This window comes from Aedes aegypti, chromosome 2 (assembly GCF_002204515.2).
Source record: "Aedes aegypti strain LVP_AGWG chromosome 2, AaegL5.0 Primary Assembly, whole genome shotgun sequence".
Taxonomy (NCBI): Eukaryota; Metazoa; Arthropoda; class Insecta; order Diptera; family Culicidae; genus Aedes; species Aedes aegypti.
The window spans coordinates 182936822-182961680 of record NC_035108.1 but is presented as its reverse complement, the minus strand read 5'-3'; the positions used below and the strand labels follow the sequence as shown (position 1 = coordinate 182961680).

The window sequence follows — 24859 nt, the reverse complement described above, 5'->3', positions numbered from 1 at the left end:
GAAGGTTTCCTCGGAATTCGTGCCACCGTTGTTGCAGTTCTTCGGCCAGCGGTTCATCCCAGCCTATTTGACTTCGCCAAACGTCCTGTAGGTAGATTTTGGCTTGGACTATTACTGGCCCGACAAGTCCTAGCGGGTCGAAGAGCTTTGCGGCATCGGATAGGGCAATTCGTTTGGTGATGATTGGAGATTCATTCCATTTTGGAACGTCGAAGAGAAAAGTGTCGGTGGTCGTTTGCCACTTTAATCCAAGTGTTTTGATGGAAGCCGACGAATCTAGATCGAATACTGTCCTTTCGTCGCGCAAATCGGATGGAAGGTGTTCGAGAAGTGCTGGACAGTTGGACGACCACTTGCGAAGACAAAGTCCGGCTGACTGCAGAAGATCCAACATTTGACTGCATAGTTGCTGGCCTTCAGCTATTTTGTTGACGCCGGCCAGCAGATCATCCATATAAAAATCCTTGGGAATCACTCTAGACGCTTGTAGGTGGGTGGTTTCTCCGATTTTTGCGAGCTCCAACAGACATCTAGTCGCAAGATATGGCGCACACGAAGTCCCGTAGGTAACGGTCGATAGTTGGAAGGTGCGCATTGGTTCGGACGGACTATTTCGCCAGAGAATCTTCTGGAAACGGCGGTCGGGGTAGTAGACCAAGATTTGCCGGTACATTTTCTCTATGTCCGACACAATCACATACCGAGACATTCGGAACCGCAATGTGATGGACACCAAGTCGTCTTGGACGACGGGTCCCACCATGAGCCCATCGTTTAGGGAAACTCCGGTGCTCGTAGCGCACGAGGCATCAAAGACTACCCGAAGTTTGGTAGTCAGGCTATCTGGTCTAACGACGCAATGATGAGGCAGATAATACGAGAGATCGTTGGATCCTAGGTCTTCGGAATCAGTGATGTCTTCCATATGACCCAGTTGATGGTACTCCTCAATGAAGTCCGAATACTTCTGCTTCAGCTGCGGATTAGCGTTCAGGCGCCTTTCCAAAGCGAGAAAACGACGAGTGGCAATTTCTCTAGAATCGCCCAGAGTTGAGAGAACAGCTGATCTTTTCGGAAGCTGGACAACAAATCGTCCTGTTTGATCCCGAACGGCGGTAGCAGAAAAATGTGCCTCACACAAAGTTTCTTCGACGGAAAGTTTGCTATTAGATTGACACGATTCAAGCTCCCAAAAGCGTGCCAATTGATCTTCGAGGGAAGTGATGCTGCAGACGTGGACAAAGCTGATTTTAAGCGAAGGAGATGAACCAACTTTGCCCGACACAACCCATCCGAGCACGGTTTTCTGCAGTACGGGAAGACCTAGACCTAGACGAACTAGACCTTCTTCGACAAGTTCGTAGTAAACTTCCATTCCTAGTATCATGTCGATAGGACCAGGTTGATGGAAGGTCGGATCTGCCAGAACAATGTTAGCGGGAATATTCCATGCTTGCGTGTTCAACTCCTTGGCTGGTAACTCTCGTGTTATACCTGGCAGCACATGGAATGAGAAATCTGCGACGAAACTCGAACAATGGGACTCGATTCTTGCATCAACGGCATGAGATGAAACGACAATAGCATTCCCAACGCCTCCGATTTCTTGGTGGGTTTTGATACGACGAAGCTTCAGTTTCTGCGACAACTGCACGGTCATCAAGTTGATCTGCGACGCTGGATCCAACAAAGCACGAGCCCATACCGCATATCCGTTGCAATCAGCAATCTTTACCATCGCAGTTTGTAGCAAGACAGTCAAAGGAACGGTTCGAACACTTCCGAGGAGAGCCATTGGTGCATGGCTAGTAGATGGACCACTGGTGGATGGAGCGACTGCATTTGGTGGCGGAAGAGGCTGAGGCGAGGAGGGCTGAGGCTGAACTGCAGTACTTCGATTAGACGGATGTTGAGTTGGAGGAGGAGGAGATGGCATTGATGTCGGGATTGGATCACCAGCCGACGAACGAAGTGTGGTGTTTTGGTGCAACATTGTATGGTGTTTCTGTCCACACACTCGACAACAGCTGGACGGGCACTGTTTTACGAGGTGGGATGGCGAGAAGCAATTAATGCAAAGCGAATTTTTCTTTACTAGTTCAAATCGTTGGGATATTGGCATCTTGCGAAATGTTTCGCAATGAAAAGGGGAATGCGACGACTGCTTGCAGAACGAACAGGTTTTCGGCGAGGAGTTTTTGGTTACAGCATGACTAAACTTTGATTTCATCGATCGATCTGGTTCAGATTTGGGTGGCTCTGGAACACGAGCCTTCGACGACGACAGTGATTGCAATATTGAGCAGTGCCCGCGCAGGAATTTCAAGACATTTTCATATTCAGGAACTGCCGTTGAGTTGTGGTGCTGCTCCCATTGCTTGAGCGTGGCGCAGTCTAAACGCGCACAAAGCATATGAGCGAGAAGAACGCTCCACCCTTCGGTGTCAATGTTCATCTTTTGAATCATATTAAGATTGCGCTCAAAATCATCAATAATGCGCGCTAAGGAATCATAGCATTCCTTGCGCATCGGTTCGATGGACAGCAAAGACTCGATATATGTTTTCACGACAAGTTTTTTGTTGTCGAACCTCTTCTCCAGTAGTTCCCAAGCTACTGAGTAATTGGCCGAAGTAATTTCGATCGATTCGATCACTCGTTTTGCATCCTTAGATAAAGATGAGACGAGGTAGGAAAATTTGTCCATGGGCTTCAATTGGGGATTCGAATCGATTAAACTGACGAAAGCATCACGAAAGGTAAGCCAGTTTGTTAAGGTTCCGTCAAAGGATGGTAGTTTCACCTCTGGTAACCTTATCCGCGCGAACGAGGAGTCCGCAGGTGTGCCAGCGTGCACAACGACATTTTGGTTTGATGAAGATGGAATGGATTCAGGGGTACGCAGTTGAGAGACGATAAACCCATACACCTTCATATAATTACGCTCGAAATCATCTCGAGCTTGCCTGTTAGCATCTTCATTCAAGGAAACATTTTCCGCAGCATCCGTAAACTCTTCTTGATCCTCACGCAATTCCAGTTGCAAACGAATCGATTGGAATTCAGCAAACACTTTTTCCAACCGCTGAAGCCATCCTTCTAAAAAGCTTTTATCTCTTTGCTCATCGTATGTGTTAATCAGGTTAATGAGGTTGTTCATCGAGTCAATGCAAAATCGTTCTTGACGAGACAAAGAGCGCAAACTTGGTGCCATTTTGAAGGGTCAGAAATCCACCGAAAATTCCCCAAAATTCAACCAACGGAACAGAAAAATCGCAAAAAGACACTCGCCAGAACGTTGCACCACCACAACTTCGCTATCGATGAGCAAAAGACGGTACGAATTTGCGTCAGGATCAAAATCAACTCACTCTAAACCCCACTCAATCGGCGAAATTATCCAATCAATTACCGCACAAATTTATTATTCCAGCATCGATCATCAAATCTGAGCAGCCATGCTGCTATCATGCATGCGTACTTACAGTGCCCAGAGGTATAGCTGATTGTCTACCTCCTTTGTACGGTCCAACAATAGCGCCAAAGCCAAGCCGAAAACTGCACGCACCCAAGCCAAGCCACTAAAGCGTGCCCAAGCCAAGTGGACAATAGGTAGGCCTAGCTCAACGACCTTTGACCGGTTAGAACGGCAACGACGAGATCTCTGCTACAGCTTCTTTCCGCACTGATTTCAATTTTTTCCGAACTGTGCGGATTCACTTTTTCACGATTTTCACCCCTTGGGGGACTTATGCGACGGCACCGTAAATCGACGACAAGCACTCACAATGTTCGCGTGGGATCTTCAGTGCATCCACGGTGCACTATAAACGTGTCTTCGCACACCGTCGGTGCAGATTCACCAATGCACTAATTGTCTTTCGACCGAATATCACGAATTTCACGCGCGCAAGTGATCCGGTTCGAAGGACCAACTTTTATGTTCGGATTTGCAACAAACACTTACGCGGCGAACTGGGGTTTGAATTGAACTTTCGCGATTTATTGCTCACTGATTTACTTGTACAAAATAATACAGTAGATGCTTCTTGATTTGTGGTTTATATTTGACTAACTCTAACAGATTTCTGGCTATCATATATATAGGGTATAAGATCAGTACAGAGACTGTGTGTAGAGAAACGAAACTTGCCGAATCTTTTAGGCCTTTTCGACCGATCGTTATCTAGCTCTTCAGCAGATAAGAGTGATAAGGTGAGGTAGAAATTACATTGGTGAGAAAGGGTGGAATATGGTTTCAATTGAGTGACCGTTAGGGTGATTCAATATAATTAATACCTAACAAGTTCAATTAAACCCAGAATGTCAAAAACACTACTTGATACCATAGCGAACAATATTGTAGAAGATTGTATCATGATTAAAATTAAGAAAGTTGGTGTTTTAACTATCTGAAGCAGATTTGCAATACTGCTTATCATTTCTTCAACATAGCTTGATGTAAGCCACTAGGCGCATCATAACCACCTATGACGCTGGCAAGCTGCGGCACAAGGCGCTTGCATATGTTTGCTTGTACGGGAGTGCTGATCTAAGCCTAACTTTCAACAACTGAAATGTTAATGAAAATGAGCTTAAATCCAGATACAACCTTCTGCAATTATGTTCATTAGGGTATTAACTAGTAAATATGACATACTGAGGTCAATTGAACGCGATCAACTAGTACACGGTACGAAACAGTGACATAAGGTCAATATTCAATTTATTTGAAACGAATATCCCATACCAAATTCGAATTGAATGCGCCAGCTGGTGGAGTATACTATCAAGTTGAAATTTTGAGAGAGCTTTTTTCTTATCCTAAGGCATATATCTAGGGGTGCCTCGTTGAGATTTACAACTTTTTTGTTTAAGAGCCAGTCTAATGTTTATCAAAGTATAATGAAAATCTATAAAATAAAATTAATACTTAATTTGCATTTACCTGGTTAGATAAGGGACCGTCCATAAATGACGTATAGGGGTATGTGCCAAATGACTAATCAATTAATCGAGAAAATAATACGTTTTCAATCAATAATTCAATTCATTATTGTTATTATTATTATTGTCTTTATTAACGAGGCTTTCAGCCCGTGGCTGGTTCACCTCGACAATTCAATTCAATTCATCCTTAATTTAGGATTAAAAATAAAGGACCTTGTGTTTATCCATTGTTGGAGTCGTTCTTATCTGAAATTTTAGTAATCAAAATGCAATCAGTGAAGAGTAATATGCTGATGATACATCCGCTTTAAGGCTGATAGCGGCAAAGTGTCTAAAAGGATCTTTTAGGACCTCCTGTTCGAAAATAAGACTAAACAGGAACCACCTTTCAATAAAGATTTCTCAAGTAATCCGACCAGACAACTCTCAAAGTGTCTTTCCAAAAGTTTCTTAGGGATTTAATGATTTTCTTCAGAAATTTTATCAGAATGTAATTCAGGTATTGGCTTAACAAATCCTTCAGTTATTAATTCGGAGATTTCTCCAAGAACACATTGAACGATTCCTTCACAAACTTCTCCTACAAAACAGAAGTCTTTCAAAAATCTACGGATCTCTTCTGGGCCCTTGAGAAAGTCTTAGATAGGTCTTCAGAAAAACTAAAAAAGTAATTATTGGAAAGTTAATCAAGCCAAAGTTTCCCATGGAAAATCTCGAGTGCAACTTTTGAAGAAACTACAGGAATAAAACTGTAGCATTTTTTGGTTTTGAACACTACATAAATTTTAAAATTGTAGAATCCAAATAGAATTTACTTAAAAAATATTTAAAAAATGTTTGTTAGTTTATGGAGAAATTTATGGGGTTGTATTGTGAAATTCCTGAGCAAATTTCTCAAAGATATTGTGGAATATTCACTTTTAGATTTAATGGAGAAATTCCTGGGATAATATGCAGGGTAATTTTTGAACGATTGATTTTGCAAACGACTGAAAGCATTTCAAAAAAAAATCAGAGAGCTTTTCGAGGAATTGTTGTATGATTTCTCGAAATAATTTTGACATGAATTTCTCGACACAGAAAGAAAAATCCAGGTAAATTTCAGCGTAATATCATGCACATGAAGGGACTGCTAGGTATGTCGCAAATTTACACGTCACATCGTGTAAAATTACAATGTCATCAAGTAAGTTCCGCTATATATCATGTAATTTAGCATGGGCTCTAACCGATTACGCGACAATTCGCATAAATTTACATGATGTTAATGAAATATTACATGACACATATGTAAATTTGCGACAAATCTGGCATTCACTTTATGTGTATGATTTTACGCTGAAATTTACATGGAATTTTCTTTCTGTGCAATCCTAGAAGAAACCTTTGTTGTTTTTTTTCTGGAAAAAATTCTGTACTGTCAAAGTGTTATTTTCTTAATTGGTCATGCTCTGCATACAACTTTCTCTTGCCAAGCTAAAAAAAAGTACAAGACGGTTTATGTAAACGGTCCAAATCTTGACGTTTCAAAATAAACCGGGCAATACGCCCCTCCCGTAGAAAAAGTTTTGCAGCGTTGTAGAAATGTTTCCAAGGAGAATTCCACCACTTGCTAAACTTAAAAGGGTCCATAAGCAGTCGTTTCCGGTAAAAGTATGTGTAATAAGTACAAAAGTAAAGGATGGGCTTCATTTACAACGATGCTAGCCTATCGGACCCAACATTTTTCGCTAAAAAGCTTATTTTTGACATTTTTGGTATTTCTATTGGTTGTTTATACTTCCCAAAGATTTTATATGCGCAACATATTTTTTTCGCGGATATGTAAGATATGTAATCATATTTACATGTTAACCCTTTGGGGCCGGCGCGGTCATATATGACCGCAGTACAAAAAAGGCTGTAAAAAAAGAACCAATGAACAAATGTATATACTGTCTTCGGCAAAGTTGTCCCAAATATACTCTTTTATCAGAGAAAAATATGAAGTATATGCCTTTATGACCTAATTGACAACCTAGAACATCCTGAAAATCCTGAAGTTTGGAAAATTAAACTATAAGTACATACGAAGCGTGAAATGCTGTTTGTGAACATAAATGATGTTCAGGCTAGATAATACAGAATTACTCTTTTAACGAAAACACTATTTCACTTGCTTTGCTATGTCCTGAGATGTTCTAGGACGTCCAAACTGTCCTGAAGCACACTCTTTGAAATCTACAACCGTAACAGTAATTGTTTGGGTTAAAAACAATAACATTACAAATTCAAATAGAATCTACCAACCTCTGAGAATCTCAAGAGCTATTTCAAGGAACGTTTGGGATATTCCAGGCCCTCCAAATTACCCTGGAGTTCAGAACTTCAGGTCTACACTTGTTCCAGTAGTTATTCTCGCTAAACTGAGTGAAGTTATATAATCTACGATGTTTACTGAACCTTGTCACGGATCAAAAGGCTACTTCAAGAAACGTTTGAGGTATTCCAGGCCCTCCAAATTACCCTGGAATTCTGAATTTCATGTCTACATTTATTCCAGTAGTATTTCTTACTAAACTGGGTGAAGTTATGTAATCTACCATGTTCACTGAACTTTCGCACGTATCAATAGGATGTTTTAAAGAACGTTTGAAGTATTCCGGGACCTCCAAATTACCCTGGAGTTCAGAACTTCAGGGCTACACTTATTCCAGAAATTTATCTCGCTAAAATGAGTGAATTTATAAAATCATTCATGTTCACTAAACCTTCTCATGCCTCAATAGGCTGTTTCAATGAACGTTTGGGATATTATAGGTGCTCCAAATTACCCTGGAGTTCAGAACTTCAGGTCTACACTTATTCCAGTATTTTTTCTTGCTAAACTGAGTAAAGATATATAACTTACCAAGTTTACTGAACCTTGTCACGGATCAATAGGCTAATTCAAGGAACGTTTGGGGTATTCTAGGCCCTCCAAATTACCCTTGTGTTCGTAACTTCAGGTTTACATTTGTTTCAGTAATTTATCTCACTAAACTGAGTGAAGTTATATAATCTAACATGCTCACTAAACCATCTCATGGATCAATAAGCTCTTTCAAGGAACGTTTGGGATATTCCAGGCCCTCCAAATTACCCTGGAGTTCAGAACTTCAGGTCTGCACTTGTTCAAGTAATTCATCTCGCTAAACTGAGTGAAGTTATAAAATCTAACATGTTCACTGAATTTTCTCACGGATCAATTAGCTGTTTCAAGGAACGTTTGGGGTATTCCGAGCCACCCAGAATATTTTGCCGACTTTTGCCGACCTCAGCAAACGGATTGCCGAGAATCCAACAGCTGAGATTTCGGTAAAGAAATTGCCGAATCTCGGTAAATTTTTTACCGAAATATCGTTAAAATTTTACCGAATCGGCAAACCAAATTTTTTACCGAGATTTCGGCAAACGTTACCGAGATTCGGTAATGGTTTACCGAAATCTCGGTAAAAGTTTTGCCGAGATTCAGCAAATATTTTACCGAGATTCGGCTGTTGGATTCTCGGCAATCCGTTTTACCGAAGTCGATTTCGGAAATTAAGTGTGTAAACGACCTAAGGTAGTGAAGACAGTCGAGGAACTGAAGAAAGTATGGGTTCACATGCAAAAAACGGTTTATTCACTGGTTGTGCAGAATCTCATGGTCGGGGTTAAGGCCAAGGTGCGGGCATTTCCGTATGGACTGTTAATAAAATACGAGTAAAATGGTAAAATGAAGTTTAATAGTTATTTCTCAATCCCTGAAAATTTGATGGCAATCGGATGAAAACTCGAATTTTGCGAATCAATTTTGTGTGTGGCAATTTCATCGTGGACATTCACTTTATGTGTATGATTTTACGCTGAAATTTACATGGAATTTTCTTTCTGTGCAATCCTAGAAGAAACCTTTGTTGTTTTTTTTCTGGAAAAAATTCTGTACTGTCAAAGTGTTATTTTCTTAATTGGTCATGCTCTGCATACAACTTTCTCTTGCCAAGCTAAAAAAAAGTACAAGACGGTTTATGTAAACGGTCCAAATCTTGACGTTTCAAAATAAACCGGGCAATACGCCCCTCCCGTAGAAAAAGTTTTGCAGCGTTGTAGAAATGTTTCCAAGGAGAATTCCACCACTTGCTAAACTTAAAAGGGTCCATAAGCAGTCGTTTCCGGTAAAAGTATGTGTAATAAGTACAAAAGTAAAGGATGGGCTTCATTTACAACGATGCTAGCCTATCGGACCCAACATTTTTCGCTAAAAAGCTTATTTTTGACATTTTTGGTATTTCTATTGGTTGTTTATACTTCCCAAAGATTTTATATGCGCAACATATTTTTTTCGCGGATATGTAAGATATGTAATCATATTTACATGTTAACCCTTTGGGGCCGGCGCGGTCATATATGACCGCAGTACAAAAAAGGCTGTAAAAAAAGAACCAATGAACAAATGTATATACTGTCTTCGGCAAAGTTGTCCCAAATATACTCTTTTATCAGAGAAAAATATGAAGTATATGCCTTTATGACCTAATTGACAACCTAGAACATCCTGAAAATCCTGAAGTTTGGAAAATTAAACTATAAGTACATACGAAGCGTGAAATGCTGTTTGTGAACATAAATGATGTTCAGGCTAGATAATACAGAATTACTCTTTTAACGAAAACACTATTTCACTTGCTTTGCTATGTCCTGAGATGTTCTAGGACGTCCAAACTGTCCTGAAGCACACTCTTTGAAATCTACAACCGTAACAGTAATTGTTTGGGTTAAAAACAATAACATTACAAATTCAAATAGAATCTACCAACCTCTGAGAATCTCAAGAGCTATTTCAAGGAACGTTTGGGATATTCCAGGCCCTCCAAATTACCCTGGAGTTCAGAACTTCAGGTCTACACTTGTTCCAGTAGTTATTCTCGCTAAACTGAGTGAAGTTATATAATCTACGATGTTTACTGAACCTTGTCACGGATCAAAAGGCTACTTCAAGAAACGTTTGAGGTATTCCAGGCCCTCCAAATTACCCTGGAATTCTGAATTTCATGTCTACATTTATTCCAGTAGTATTTCTTACTAAACTGGGTGAAGTTATGTAATCTACCATGTTCACTGAACTTTCGCACGTATCAATAGGATGTTTTAAAGAACGTTTGAAGTATTCCGGGACCTCCAAATTACCCTGGAGTTCAGAACTTCAGGGCTACACTTATTCCAGAAATTTATCTCGCTAAAATGAGTGAATTTATAAAATCATTCATGTTCACTAAACCTTCTCATGCCTCAATAGGCTGTTTCAATGAACGTTTGGGATATTATAGGTGCTCCAAATTACCCTGGAGTTCAGAACTTCAGGTCTACACTTATTCCAGTATTTTTTCTTGCTAAACTGAGTAAAGATATATAACTTACCAAGTTTACTGAACCTTGTCACGGATCAATAGGCTAATTCAAGGAACGTTTGGGGTATTCTAGGCCCTCCAAATTACCCTTGTGTTCGTAACTTCAGGTTTACATTTGTTTCAGTAATTTATCTCACTAAACTGAGTGAAGTTATATAATCTAACATGCTCACTAAACCATCTCATGGATCAATAAGCTCTTTCAAGGAACGTTTGGGATATTCCAGGCCCTCCAAATTACCCTGGAGTTCAGAACTTCAGGTCTGCACTTGTTCAAGTAATTCATCTCGCTAAACTGAGTGAAGTTATAAAATCTAACATGTTCACTGAATTTTCTCACGGATCAATTAGCTGTTTCAAGGAACGTTTGGGGTATTCCGAGCCACCCAGAATATTTTGCCGACTTTTGCCGACCTCAGCAAACGGATTGCCGAGAATCCAACAGCTGAGATTTCGGTAAAGAAATTGCCGAATCTCGGTAAATTTTTTACCGAAATATCGTTAAAATTTTACCGAATCGGCAAACCAAATTTTTTACCGAGATTTCGGCAAACGTTACCGAGATTCGGTAATGGTTTACCGAAATCTCGGTAAAAGTTTTGCCGAGATTCAGCAAATATTTTACCGAGATTCGGCTGTTGGATTCTCGGCAATCCGTTTTACCGAAGTCGATTTCGGAAATTAAGTGTGTAAACGACCTAAGGTAGTGAAGACAGTCGAGGAACTGAAGAAAGTATGGGTTCACATGCAAAAAACGGTTTATTCACTGGTTGTGCAGAATCTCATGGTCGGGGTTAAGGCCAAGGTGCGGGCATTTCCGTATGGACTGTTAATAAAATACGAGTAAAATGGTAAAATGAAGTTTAATAGTTATTTCTCAATCCCTGAAAATTTGATGGCAATCGGATGAAAACTCGAATTTTGCGAATCAATTTTGTGTGTGGCAATTTCATCGTGGACACCCTTTATCTTCGTGCCTGCCACACTGTGGAAGTACTCAAAAAACACTAAGCTGAGGAGCAGGCTTTGTCCCAGTGGGGACGTTACGCCAAGAAGAAGAAGAAGAAGAATTTACCAGGTTCACTGAACTTCACTGAACACTGAAATTGAAATTCATCGTTAACCGCATGTACCATGAGCTTCTCAAGAGTGTTACGTCTGTTTGTCTGTGACAGTACAGTAGTGACGCCTCTACACGGATAGTCGCAGGCACAGAGTATGGGCGCATGCCTGCCACACGATATATCCATGCAAAAAGGTCATTAGCTGAGAAAGATCTCAGGTAATAAATGTGGAAGTGCTAAACTAACACTAAGCTAAGAAGCCAGCTTCTCTGCTGAACACTCAAATGGTTCAGAATATACGGTAGATTAGGGGTCGTCCATAAATGACGTAGCTTTTTAGGGGGGAGGGGGGCTTCACGAATTTGTGACGATGTGTGACGAGGGGGAGGGAGGGGTCCTAGCTAGTGGACGTAGCATTTTGAATCACGTCGGTAAAATTAGAGGCGCTAAAAAAATAATATACGATTATTATTTATCAAACTCTTTTTTTCTTTGCTTGACTTATAAAGTTGGGTTATAAAATGATAATTCAGCTTCAAAACATTCATATGACAAGATTGAAAAAAATCTAAGAAAATTTAGATTTTTTGTAGTACAATCAAATCGATATTTTTAATGCTTTAAACAATTATGTGAACATTATATGCATGTCTTAATAAATTAATTTATAAATAAACAAATTAAAAGATGAATAAACTAATTAAAAATCAATGCTTTAACAACTTGGATTGTTTTAGCTTTATTCATAATTTCTGTAAAAGCTTATTTCTTAAAAAAAAAAAAACAATTTGTTCGGTTTGGAAAACATTAAACTAAACAAGATATTTATTCCGTGAATTATGCTCTCAATGTTGCAGAAGATTTCCACCCAATCAACTCATCAATTTGTTTTTAAATAACAATGTTCTTGATGGAATAGTCTGAATACAACTTGGTGGAAAAGCCTGGACAACAGATTCGAGTGTTATCGAAAATGTTTTATCATTCAATATGAAGAAAGATTATTTTTAGTATTCATTTGGTTTGTTATAGGTTATGTAAGATTATTTCAGTATGGGGAACGATAATGAAGTTAAGCTGAAACATTAATAAAGATAAATAAATTGTATAATACTCGCTAAGATTTTCTGAACCTTCCAAATATTACAAATGTAATTTTTTCTACATCTGGCACCTAATTGCCAAATGGATTTCAATTTGGATAATAATGATGAATATCCATTTCAAATTAAGCTATATTGTTGATTATTTTCATTGAAATCTATTTCCTAAAAACGAATAATCAAAAAACAATTCTCTAACATAACGAAATTTTTTTCAACAAATTATAAAATTTATTGTACCCTAACTCGTTACTGTTAGCTTCATCAATCCAATCAAAGATTTATCCATTTTTTTTATATATTTTCAGCTGTAAACTTGTTTTCATTGTAATAACAGAAAAAATAATACAATGTAGCCAACAACTTAAACAAGGAAAAGTTTATTTAAAACTGTTTTCCAAATTACTTTTGAGCACTACTGCAAATCAAACTTTTATTTGTTAGATAATCCTTAAGTTTCAGTCAGTAATTAATATCAAACTTTTTATTGAACTTCTGAATTCATTTTTTTTTTTGTTTTAACCCAATTGCTAAGGAAAACAAATAAAAAAAAATATAGGGGGGGGGTGTGCTTGATATTCTACGTATTTTCCAAGGGGGGGTATTAGCATTTGTGACGAAATGCTACGAGGGGGGAGGGGGGTGTAAAAAATCAGTGAAAAAATGCTACGTCATTTATGGACGGCCCCTTACAGTTCATCACCTTGTATGATGAACAAGGTTGTTATTACAAGCATAGACTTCAAGTTATGAACTCAAGAGCAGTTTGGAAGACCTAGCACCTCCCAAAAAATATTTGTCATCATTTCTTGTTATGTTTAGCATTTTGAGCACCAAAACTATTGAAAGGCGTTCAAAAAACTGTATAATAGTTCTTGGAAAAAATCAGGCCCCAAAGGGTTAAAGAAGCCTCAATCCCTTAAAAATGAAGTGGGGCGTATTGCCCGGTTGGGGCGCATTATACCAATTTACCCTACACTCTGAAATAATACTAAACGCCAATAGTTTAAAACTTAATATATTTTAACTTTTGTTAAGTTTATACATGCCGCAGTTTAAGAGATAAGCTGCATTTGTTTAAAATTTTAAACTATACTAGACTGATGCTAAGATAATGATGGCGATGTATTGTGTCAGTGCTTTGGATCGTTTGTCTCGTCAATAATGTTTACGTTCATCATCACGTTTGTGATTCACTATCTTAATTCCGATCAACATTGTGGTGTTGAAAGTCCTAAATATAGTGTTTGGGAGGCCTAAAACTCCAATAAGTTGACGAAGAAACCATTGTCGATTCGACGTCCATGCCACCCAAAGCAGTACATCATCATTCGCAGGGGAAAATTAGACTACACATTCTGAACAAGATATTTTTCCCGCTGGTACTCCGTTGTGCTTCCTTCAATGGATTCGCTATCCTTTCGCCAGTGATCGGTAAGTTATGACTACAGCATAATGTGTAACAAATTAACAAAAAAGTGCACTCTTCTCAATTCTGTTGGCAGACAGACAAATGAAATACTAGCGAGTCCCCGGAATCTCCAGCTTGCAACAATAATGCTGAGGATCAACTTCGCATCTAAGTGTATGGCATTAGCGGCCCGGAAACACCACTTTTGGTTTGCGACAAAATAGCTTGGAACTTTCTTGAAAGATTTCTAAACTTTTGGAATAAATAAACGTTTGTGTTTCATTTGTTTTGATTTTTCGTAGTGGGAACTAAATCAGAATAAAGAGAATAAATTCAGGGACAATCAATCACAAAAAGATAATCTCGGCACATATAAATCAAAGCTATACATGCCTCCGGTAAACTTAAGTTATACTAGCCCAGTTTTACCGTCTTGAATACGGAGCTTGGGGTCAACCAGGCGAATAGAGATTTAGTGCGACATTTAAACTATTTAGTTTTGATTTTTTTCAGAGTGTATATTTGTATTAGGGCAGAAGCTCCGGTTTTGGCCATGCGCCAGTTGTAGCCATAGTGGATTATACACCGTTTTACATAGCCAATCAGTATGAAACCTTTTGTGTTCATTAGATAACATTCACATGATAGTGTTACATTCATTTACTCGTCCGAATTGATACAAAAAATAAGAAAAACAATTCATTTTCCTTACAATTTTAACTCTCATACAGCTAATTTGGCCAGGGTACTCCTAATTTGGCCACTCTCATGAGAAATCAATGTGATTGGCCAATTTAGGAACCGACGATAAGTCTCTGGCCGAAACTGGTTCTGCTAGCCTATTGACCAACGATATTTTCGAAACGAAACGATGGTTTTAGCTCAGTTTCAACATTTTACATAATAATATGGATTGAAAGCTTGCATTTGACATCTTTGAAGTAAAACTACGGCTTCCCCTATAATTTTTATTGACATTTTCTCTTAGGCTGGCCAAAACCGGTGCTTTTACCCTACACAAAAAAAGAGAGAGAAAATATCAAGTTATACTCATCTGCTCCTATGCACATATTATGCCTCACACAATCGTGTCAAAGCCAACACGTAGTCTGTTTCCAATATGGTGGTATTAAAACCGGGAAGATGTTTCCAACAAATGCGTCGATAAAATCACATTGACTACGATCACCATGCTCGTTGCATTTAAAACATCAAGTTTTAACTATTACACTACACTTCACTATAGTAAATATATCATTATATTTCATTAAACTAAATGATATCACTCGAAACCTTGAAAACAAGACAGAGCCTCTGAAGAGGCACGTCCACTACCCTCTCCACTCACTACTTACTAAAATGCGACTTTAGACACCTTTGTTCGCCTTTTTGTAATATGCTTTAATATTTTTCAAGACTGTATAAAACAAATATTAATTTCGGCTAGGTGCTCATAACAAAATATTTCCAAACTGGTTCCTGGCTTCCTATGGCTCAAGTTATAGAGGAAAATTCGATGGTTAGCTGAACAAAACCACGATATTCTGTTAAAAAGTATTGTAAACGGAACCTTTACCCATATACTGGTACTGGATGATAAAGGCTCTTACGTATTATCAATTCAGGTCCCATCCAAACCTGATTTCCTTGCCTCTATACATTTTAGTTTGTTGAAAAATCAGTCTCTGATGCCATGATTTCGAGCTCCTAAGAACCCGGAGTCCCCTGCGGACCGCATCCCCCTAGATGCGCTACTGTCGTTCACTGTGCCATTGTTTAAATAAACATATTTACCATATTACCATTAAAAAAAATTTAAAACAATTTAATATGTTTCTTTCAGTTCACTCATGCAAAGAATACGGAATCATTCCTGGCAGGAAAAAACATCTTTTCCACTGAAATTCTCCAAAGCTCCATAAACGTGTTAGATACAGAGATCACACCAAGTCCTGAACCATCGCGTGCATCCCCTTCATATCGCAAACACCTTGCACTCTCCTTATTCTATCGAGCAGTTCTCAGCATCGCTGAAAAACATCAGTTTCCCATAAACTCCCGTTACGGTTCCGGAACTGAAGGATTCCATCGGCCACTGTCTTCGAGCAAACAAGAATTCCAAACCATCCGCGAAAACTGGCCCATGACCAAAAACATCCCCAAAATTGAAGGTCTTTCGCAAACCTCCGGGCAAGCCAAATACGTCGAAGATCTTCCAACGGTTCCAGGTGAACTATACGCCGCATTTGTCAGCGCAACACATCCCAGAACGAAAATCCTCAATATCGATCCTTCGCCTGCCCTAAACATTCTAGGAGTAAATGCGTTCTTTTCTGCCAAAGATATCCCAGGCCGAAATGACTTCATGCCCACAGAATTGGAAAACCCAGAAATCGAGGAAATATTTTGCAGTGAATATGTGTTGTACAACGGTCAGCCTCTTGGCATTATCCTAGCCGACTCCTTCGACCTAGCATATCAGGCGTCGAAACTAGTAAGTGTAACATACAGTGAACCTGATGACAAACCGATTCTTCCCACACTCAAACACGTGCTGACAGCGAATGCTAGTGATCGTCTCTATGATCAACCATACGATCGGGAGGGAGAGAAGTTCAGTGAAGAATCTACCACGAGTGGAACAGTGAAGAGCATTGAAGGTCGATTCGAGCTTCCCGGTCAGTTCCATTTTTCAATGGAACCTCAGGTATGCATCTGCGTTCCAACTGAAGACGGTATGGATGTTTACAGCTCTACGCAGTGGATCGACATTTGTCAGATTGCTATATCGCAGGCATTGAATGTACCAGAAAACAGCCTAAATTTCTACATTCGTCGCTTGGGTGGAGCATTCGGGTCGAAAATATCACGGGCTTCTCAAGTTGCGTGCGCCTGTGCAATTGCCGCCCACTTCAGTCAAAGGCCGGTACGGCTGGTATTGTCCGTAGAATCGAACATGGATTCGATTGGAAAGAGAGCTTCCTGCATTAGTAATTATCGGGTGGAAGTGGATGATAACGGAAAGATTTTGAAGCTTGTCAATAACTACGTGGAAGACTACGGGTGTAGCCTAAATGAGCCGGTTGAAATGGTAACGGCTCAGTTCTACAAGAACTGCTATGACGCTAGCCGATGGAAGTTGGTTGGCAAGGCCGCGTTGACCAATTCAGCTAGTAATACATGGTGCCGAGGGCCGGGTACCAATGAAGGTATTACTATGGCCGAAAATATAATGGAACATATTGCACATTCTCTGGGGAAGGATCCATTGGCGGTGAGAATAGAAAACATGCATGAAGATTGTAAAATTAGAGAGCTGTTGCCGGAATTTATACGAGACGTAGAATATGAAAAACGTAAGCGAGAAATTGACGAATTCAATGGAGCTAATCGATGGAAGAAACGAGGCATCGCCATTGTACCTATGCAATATCCACAAGTGTTTTTCGGGCAGATGCATGCTCTGGTATCTATCTATCACATTGACGGTACTGTGTCCATCACAACTGGAGGGATAGACATGGGACAAGGTGTAAATACGAAGGTTGCTCAAGTTGCGTCAAGAGTACTTGGTATTTCTATGGAGAAGATCAGTATTAAAGGGGTTAGCAATCTTACGTCTCCTAACGCAATTGTATCTGGAGGGAGTATGACCAGCGAATCAGCATGTTATGCTGTCAAGAAAGCATGCGAAATTCTAATGGAGCGAATGAAACCTCTGAGAGAGAAATTGTTGGATAAATCTTGGGAACAGATAACACAAAAATGTTACAATGAAAAGATTGACCTCTGTGCAATGTATCAATACAAAGAAGGCGATATACAAAATTACTTGGTATGGGGGCTTACTTGTGCAGAAATGGAAGTAGATGTTCTAACTGGAAACGTACAAATCAGGAGAGTTGATATATTGGAAGATACAGGTGAAAGCATTAGTCCAGGGATCGACATCGGACAAATTGAAGGAGCCTTCGTCATGGGTATTGGACTATACTTTACGGAAAACCTAATCTACAGCGGGGAAAATGGTCAACTGCTTACCAATAGGACATGGAACTATCATTTGCCAGGGGTGAAGGATATTCCAGTGGACTTCCGAGTGAAGCTGATTCACAACACATTTAATGAGAGCTTCGTTCTACGATCCAAGACTACTGGCGAACCTGCATTGAACATGACGGTAGCTCTACTCTTCGCACTACGACGTGCCTTGAATTCTGCACGAAAAGATGCCGGATTGGGTGATGAATGGTACACTATGGGTAAGTTTCAAAAATGTACTACCATCATAAAAGCTTAGTACCTACTAATATATTTCTCTATTTTAGTGACTCCATCTACTCCAGAACAAATTTGTTTGGCAGCTGGTAGCAAACTAGAACAGTTCGTACTGAACTAATTTTAGTTTTATAATTTATTGTGGTTACACTTCAATAATAATTAGTTCAATAAAGTTGTTCCTTCTCGTACATAGAATCCCACAGCTCCATGCGCTTCTGTTCCGGAAAATCTGTGAACTCCAACCCGTCATTGGTGATATTGAGGCACTTGTAGGGACCAATCTCTTCACCAACAGGCTCCCAAATATCGGTGACTTTCCCATTAGGATTTCCATTATTGGCAGCGAATTGAGAAAATAGGCCAATCTAAAAACAAAAACTTGATTAAAATATTCATTGGATGCATTACCAAATGCATCTTACCATCTCTGTCATAACGCGATACTCAAATGAATTCGGAGGAGGAACATCACTAAAAACGTTCTTGAAGATGTAGGATAGATCATCGGCGTGTGCTGTCCCACGGACGTTCTTATCGCAAAAGTAGATCCTGTAGTGATTGTAGGTGTCCGAGTCAACTGAGAACCGATAGACGTATGTTTTTGCTAGTTTTTTAGAATTGATTCTTCCATAAATCGTCCGATGTAAACCATGCCAAAATAGTTTATCCGTCATAAGCTTTGAATTACATTTTTGTTATTTAAATAATAAGGGATTTGTATATTGACCCACTTACAGTTAAATATCCGTCTCTATTTTCGAAAGATGGTTCCGTATCTCCATAGTAATGCTTCTTCAATCTGTTTCCAAACTCCTTACATCTGTGAGACGTTCTTACCAAGTCAAGCTCCAAGGGAACTAAATATTCAAAATCTTTCAAATTTTCCATGATTGAGGGATTATCCTTGATTTCACTCAAGCTAAAAAGCCCTTCTTCCGAGTTTCCTCCAATGAGTATATCGATATCGTGACTCCATGCTTTTCGACACATCTTCAGTGGGTCCTCTGGAATAATACAGTTGTCCTTTATGTATGGTTCGACAACAGGTCCAAATTCAAACATTATGTGGTTTTCTTTTTCCTAAAAATAAATATCACGTCATGTTATGTAACAAATGGAACGTTATTGATAAATTCACATTTTCCGTTCGTAAGGCTCCCTGTTTTTCAACAATATCTTCTGGGGTGGCTTTCATCAACACTTCCAAAGCAGCTTTGTCTCCTCCTTGTCCATTCCAGCCCAAAGCCTTGGCCAGTCTTTGGCTGAATTGCCTCCTCGGTATTGTAGACCAATTGTTCAACGAACAGCCAGACATAACAATCGCTCGTTGAAACAGCCCCTTCGATTGATCCGAAATCATGTGATAATGAACCGAACAGCCACCAGCACTCTCGCCAAACAGCGTTATGTTATTGGGATCTCCCCCGAATGCTTCAATGTTTTCGACAACCCATCGCAACGCTAGATTCTGATCTTTCAGACCAGCATTACCAGGAAGGTCGACTTCAGGCGATTCAAACGAAATAAATCCTGGGGGAATAAATTTAATGTAAAGAAACAGATATAACATATAGGGGATTGGGATCTCTCAATGACCCATAATGGTGTGATCACTGTACTAGCTTCAGAACCTTCTGTGAAAGTAATGGAATCCTTCTAGCAGGACCTCAGTAGCATCGAAACAGCTAAGAGAATTAATATTAAAAATATATATGAAATTACATATTAAAGCCTGTCCACGTTAAATTTCGGACACCCAAATAATGGCAGCAAAAAAAAGTTACTCATAATTCAACAAAAACAATTGTTTATTTCAGAATAAAAGAGTTATATCTACAAAATAAACAGTTGACAAGGATGTTAATCCTTCTTTCTGTAGAATTCTCGAACTTTCTGTGGTACACCCGCCATCCGTGTCCGAAATTTATCGTGTACAGGCTTTAACCCCTCTACGAGTAGCTTCATTTTTTCACCAAACAAAATTCTTAAAATCGCTATAACTGTTTTGTTTCTCTACATTTTTGCACCATTTTTTTCAAGTAATAAAAAATTCTGGTTTTGAAAACTGTGTTTTGAATATATTCCAAAGTATTCCATTCCAATAAAAATGTCTTTGGCCACCATTTTGTTTTAGTCAATTCATAGAAAAATGACTATACAATGCCAGGTAATAGGAAGCTACTCTGAAAAAATCACAAAAATCGGTTGAGTTGTCTCCAAGAAACCTAAATATTAAAATATGATTAGTTTTCAAGATCTTTTTACGGCCAGAGAGGTACCAGTAACATTAATTCTCATTACTCAAAGATAGCTGCACCAATTAGTTACATTTTTTCACGAAAGACTCTCATCGAACTATTGTTTCGGAAAACGAATGACCGAACATGAGAAAAAAAAATCTATAGCCTGACATATTTACGCGTCGGTCCCTCAAGGAATATCTATTCGGATCTAGATGATCGAAATCAACACAGATTCCTGAAAAAAAAACAAGATTTTGTGTAAAAATGGTGCAAAAATATCAAAACACAAACACATAGTTATTGTGATCTAATTTTAAGGAAACTTTTAGAGAAAAAAAGAAGTAATAATTTTTCAATCATTTATTCTAAAGCTTGTTCGGAATTATCCGATGACCCTGAAGGGATCGGTTCTGCTTTTTACTTTTTAACGAGCAGAAATTATTATTATTTTTATTATCGAGACTTTCAGCCGGAGGCTGGTTCGTCTCCAACGAGCAGAAAATCACTACCGTTGAACGGACAAGTTTCTTTTTTTTTTTTTGTTTTTTTTTTTCGCGCGGGCAATATTATTCATCTTGGAAATAAAGCATTATTTCTTTCTTTTGATTGCCGGCATTAAAAAGATTAAATGGAAATCAATTAAACATCAAATCCTTCGGGCCCATCGCCAGCTTTTCAGGTGAATCCTGGATTACTACCCTTCCAAACCTCCAAATCCGTAGCACTTATGAGGGTGTCGCTGAGTCGGTGGCCTCTCATTAAGTAAGTGCTACATCAACATTTCCTTCCTTTATCCCTAGTTACGGTAAAGATGGGCGTGGCCGGGAATAGCGATGTTCATTATTTTGGTATTTTTGTTTATGATTGGATTAAGGTTCACTCCCCAGCCTTGTTCTTGAAAGCAGTCTAGATGATATTATAAAAAGGAATATAAACATTGCTAGTATCCAATCTACGAAGTATACTGTAACTACGCTAACGCTAACACCCGTGGTAGCGATCACTTTCCCATATAAATCACTATAGCAGGAACAACGAAACCCGAAACATCCCGCTAACAAAGCAAATTGGACGGAGTTTCAGGCGGTGCTTGAAACTGAGTTACACTGAACGAAAGCTCCTTCCGTGAATTGAATGATTTGTAATTCACATGGCTGCAAATCTTTGCTTTCCTAATTTTGAATGAGTACGAAACAATATGATGCATCCACAGTCCATTGAACCAAAATCATCCAATTATGTGATGACGTTCGCTATAGATTTGAGCTACTATAAGCAGATAATTGAATTATAATAAAACAAATGACTAACGTGCAACTTATGGTAGATTTTCTTTTCCCCATGTCTCAAACCAAAAATCATCCAATTATTGTCTGAAATACCAGATGGAAAACTGATGATTGAATATGTCAAATCTTTGCAAACCGCATCGTAAACATGGCGACATCAGTAGGAAAGTGTGCTATTCATATGGAATAATCCACAATTATCCTTAATTATAGCACCTTTTCATTACATTTTAAGCGTAAGTACCACCCACAAATTGATTATACCAGGTTTCTATGGAGTTGAAGCTGTGGTGCTCATAGAATAGGAGGAGCAGCGCATCACTTGTTCATCGAGGAGGAGCATTGCATCACAAGGCATCCTGGGATCTATTCTCGAGAATTGTAATAGTGATGATTGATATACAAATAAATACTAAAATACATAAAACCAACATCGTCGGGTGATTCTTTATTTTCCAATTGAATTTGTTTTAACTTTTAATTTCAGGCATCTATCTGAAGGGTGAAAATCGTTTCAAGACCGGATGATTTTCATTCGGTGTGATTTGTAAACAGATGATTTCCATGCAGATGAAAATCATTTTGATTGTGTCTGATAATAGGTATGGGGCGGAGATGAGGCAAAAATCATTCACTTTATGGCGGGAGATTTCGTTCAGTGTAGATAGATCTCGTCTTACATCAATAGCGGAATTTACGAAATTAATCGCAAAGATAGCTGAAATCACAATCCCCAAAACCAGTTCTACTCCTGTACGCCACGCTTCTCACTGATGGAACAAAGACACCAAGAAAGCAACAAAAGCACGGGCTATCCGGAAACTACAGAAACAACTCCCTGACAAACAGCCTATTCGGAAACAAGCATGGCAAGCATACGCCAGCGTTCGCAACGAGTGTAGGCAGATAATTAGAGAAGCCCAAGAAAAATCGTGGTCTGATGTCCTACATGTCAACAATGATCAATCAGTATCCGAACTTTGGAACAGGGTTAATAGCATTCAAGGGAAAAGGCATGTTAAAGGCATGGTACTCAAAATCGATGGCATTACCACAAGAGACCGAACAGTCATTACAGATGCCTTCACGGATCACTTTCACGGTCTCTTTTCAATACGTCGATACTCTAGTCGCTTCATCGCCCTCAACTCAAATCCACAATCTGCAATTCAGCGTTTCGTAGTTCCGCCCATTCAGGGACAAAATTTCAATGAACGATTTTCAATGAAGGAGCTAGAATATGCTCTTAATAAAGCTGAAGGGAAATCAGTCGGATCGGATGAGGTATGGTACCCAATGCTGAAGTACCTTCCATTGAATGGGAAAAGACTGTTGCTAAATCGAGAATGGTCTAACGAATTAGTAATTTAAAAGGGGTGGATCAATCTCAAAAAATTGCCTTAAAAGTTACGCTTCAATATACCGTAAAACGGGGTAACTTTAATAATGCGGGTGGTAACTTTGATAGTGCGAGACCCACTACATACTAAACGAAATAACAAGGTTTCTATTAATCAGTTAAGAAAAACGAAAAAGTATTAGTGTGACACTTCACGTCAAAGCTTTTTTCGTTGGAATCAAGTACATTTGAGGATTTATATACAAATAATAAAAATTTATAAGATTTTAGCACAATCTGTTCTACGATCACTATTTGATGAAGCCATAATGAGTTCGTCACTTATCCTTGACAGTCTAGTTATAGAAGAACATGAATTCCGTCTCAAATCTCTTAGCGAATACCATTTTTACAAACTGGGACCATTTTTGTAATCGAAGTCAGAAATTTCCATGTAGCGTTAAACGCCTAGAGGTATGCAACGCTCTATAAATGTTCCGTATTTTATTCAATTTTGTTCGACTATCAAAGTTACCCCAAAACAGAAAACCGACTTTCGATTTTATGAAAAATTATATATCCATTCAGAATAAATCATTTGGCAATCTACACAGCTAAAAATATGTTGTAAATTTAAGTTTATTTTCATGCACATATATGGAGCATCAAAATAAACCTAAATTTCAACGACAAATCCATTATTTTTCAATCGAATTCACTCCAAATTTACACGATCATGTAATATTCAACCATTTTTAGTTGAAAATTGAATGTATATTCATTTAAATTAACATGATGCTGTAACAACACACGAATTTGATTCATTTTTACAGTAGACTTCAGTTTACATCACATTGAAAATTAAATATTTTTTTCTGTGTATCAACTGCAATCGATAGCTAGGATACCAGTACTTGTTTTAAAAATATATAAAAAAATGTAATTGTGACATACATTTTCATAGAAAAATCAATCGCGTTGAGCTCCCCATTAGATTTGGATTCCAGTGAAAATTTCACAGTAGCTCCTGGGACCGGAATGAACAAATTTTTGGGTAACTTAAACAATTTGAAACAATTCTGGTGATTATGAGCCACCCTACTGTTTATCTATGGTATTATCGTCATACCTAAAGCGCCAATTCTGTAATTAAAAGACACGAAAACAACGTCAGCTTGAATTAGGTAATCTGGGCCGTACATCTCCACCCCGCTGGAACCTCGATTGAAAGCACCCCCGTGAATGTACAACATCACAGGTAGCCGTTCACCCTTATCTAACTGCAATGAAAAAACATATCCATAATGATAACAGAACAATACAACCCAAAGGTCGCCTTTTCAGAACTTACACTTTTCGTGAAAACATTCATATGCAGGCAATCCTCATTGCCAATGATTTTATTCTGCAGCTTACTAAATTGGTATCCTGCAGGTCCTTGCACTGTACAGTCCAACTCTTCTGTCCACGCAGCCGGTGGTACAGCATCCTTGAACCTTAGATCGCCGACAGGTGGTTTAGCATACGGAATCCGTTGAAAACTGAAGTACTCTACACCCGTGGCCGCTGTTTTCCTTATTCCTTTAACAGGACCATACTTGGTACAAACCACAGGACTTTCCGCGCTCATTCTGAAGAACTCCAACCAACTTCACCAAGAGATCACTTCTAAATGACGACAGCAATGTGATTGCTTTAATAGCTGAATATGCTTGAGATAACTGCCTGCCTTTTGAGGTGATGGATTGAAGTCTTAGCTATGAACTGATAA

General features: G+C 38.8%; 2 protein-coding genes and 1 long non-coding RNA gene across 3 annotated transcripts in view; 2 read left to right on the top strand and 1 right to left on the bottom strand.

Annotated features, from left to right (window-relative positions):
* LOC5573294 (xanthine dehydrogenase) overlaps nucleotides 1-18412 on the top strand; it is a 26600-nt gene extending 8188 nt beyond the window's left edge. Inside the window, exons 6-7 of the mRNA XM_001654460.2 lie at nucleotides 15780-18198; nucleotides 18265-18412. Coding sequence (XP_001654510.2) covers nucleotides 15780-18198; nucleotides 18265-18335 — 2490 coding nt within the window. The 3' untranslated portion in view covers nucleotides 18336-18412. The remainder of the gene's footprint in view (nucleotides 1-15779; nucleotides 18199-18264) is intronic.
* Nucleotides 13458-14228, top strand: LOC110676247. Its single transcript, XR_002500203.1, has 2 exons — nucleotides 13458-13959; nucleotides 14031-14228. It is a non-coding gene; the product is annotated as an uncharacterized LOC110676247 (long non-coding RNA).
* On the bottom strand, nucleotides 18293-24859 carry LOC5573293 (esterase B1). Its single transcript, XM_001654459.3, has 6 exons — nucleotides 24440-24859; nucleotides 24218-24368; nucleotides 19356-19747; nucleotides 18953-19297; nucleotides 18640-18894; nucleotides 18293-18582 (listed from the first exon to the last, which is right to left on the bottom strand). Exons 1-6 carry the CDS (start codon nucleotides 24716-24718, stop codon nucleotides 18382-18384), a joined length of 1623 nt encoding a protein of 540 aa, XP_001654509.1. The 5' UTR covers nucleotides 24719-24859; the 3' UTR covers nucleotides 18293-18381.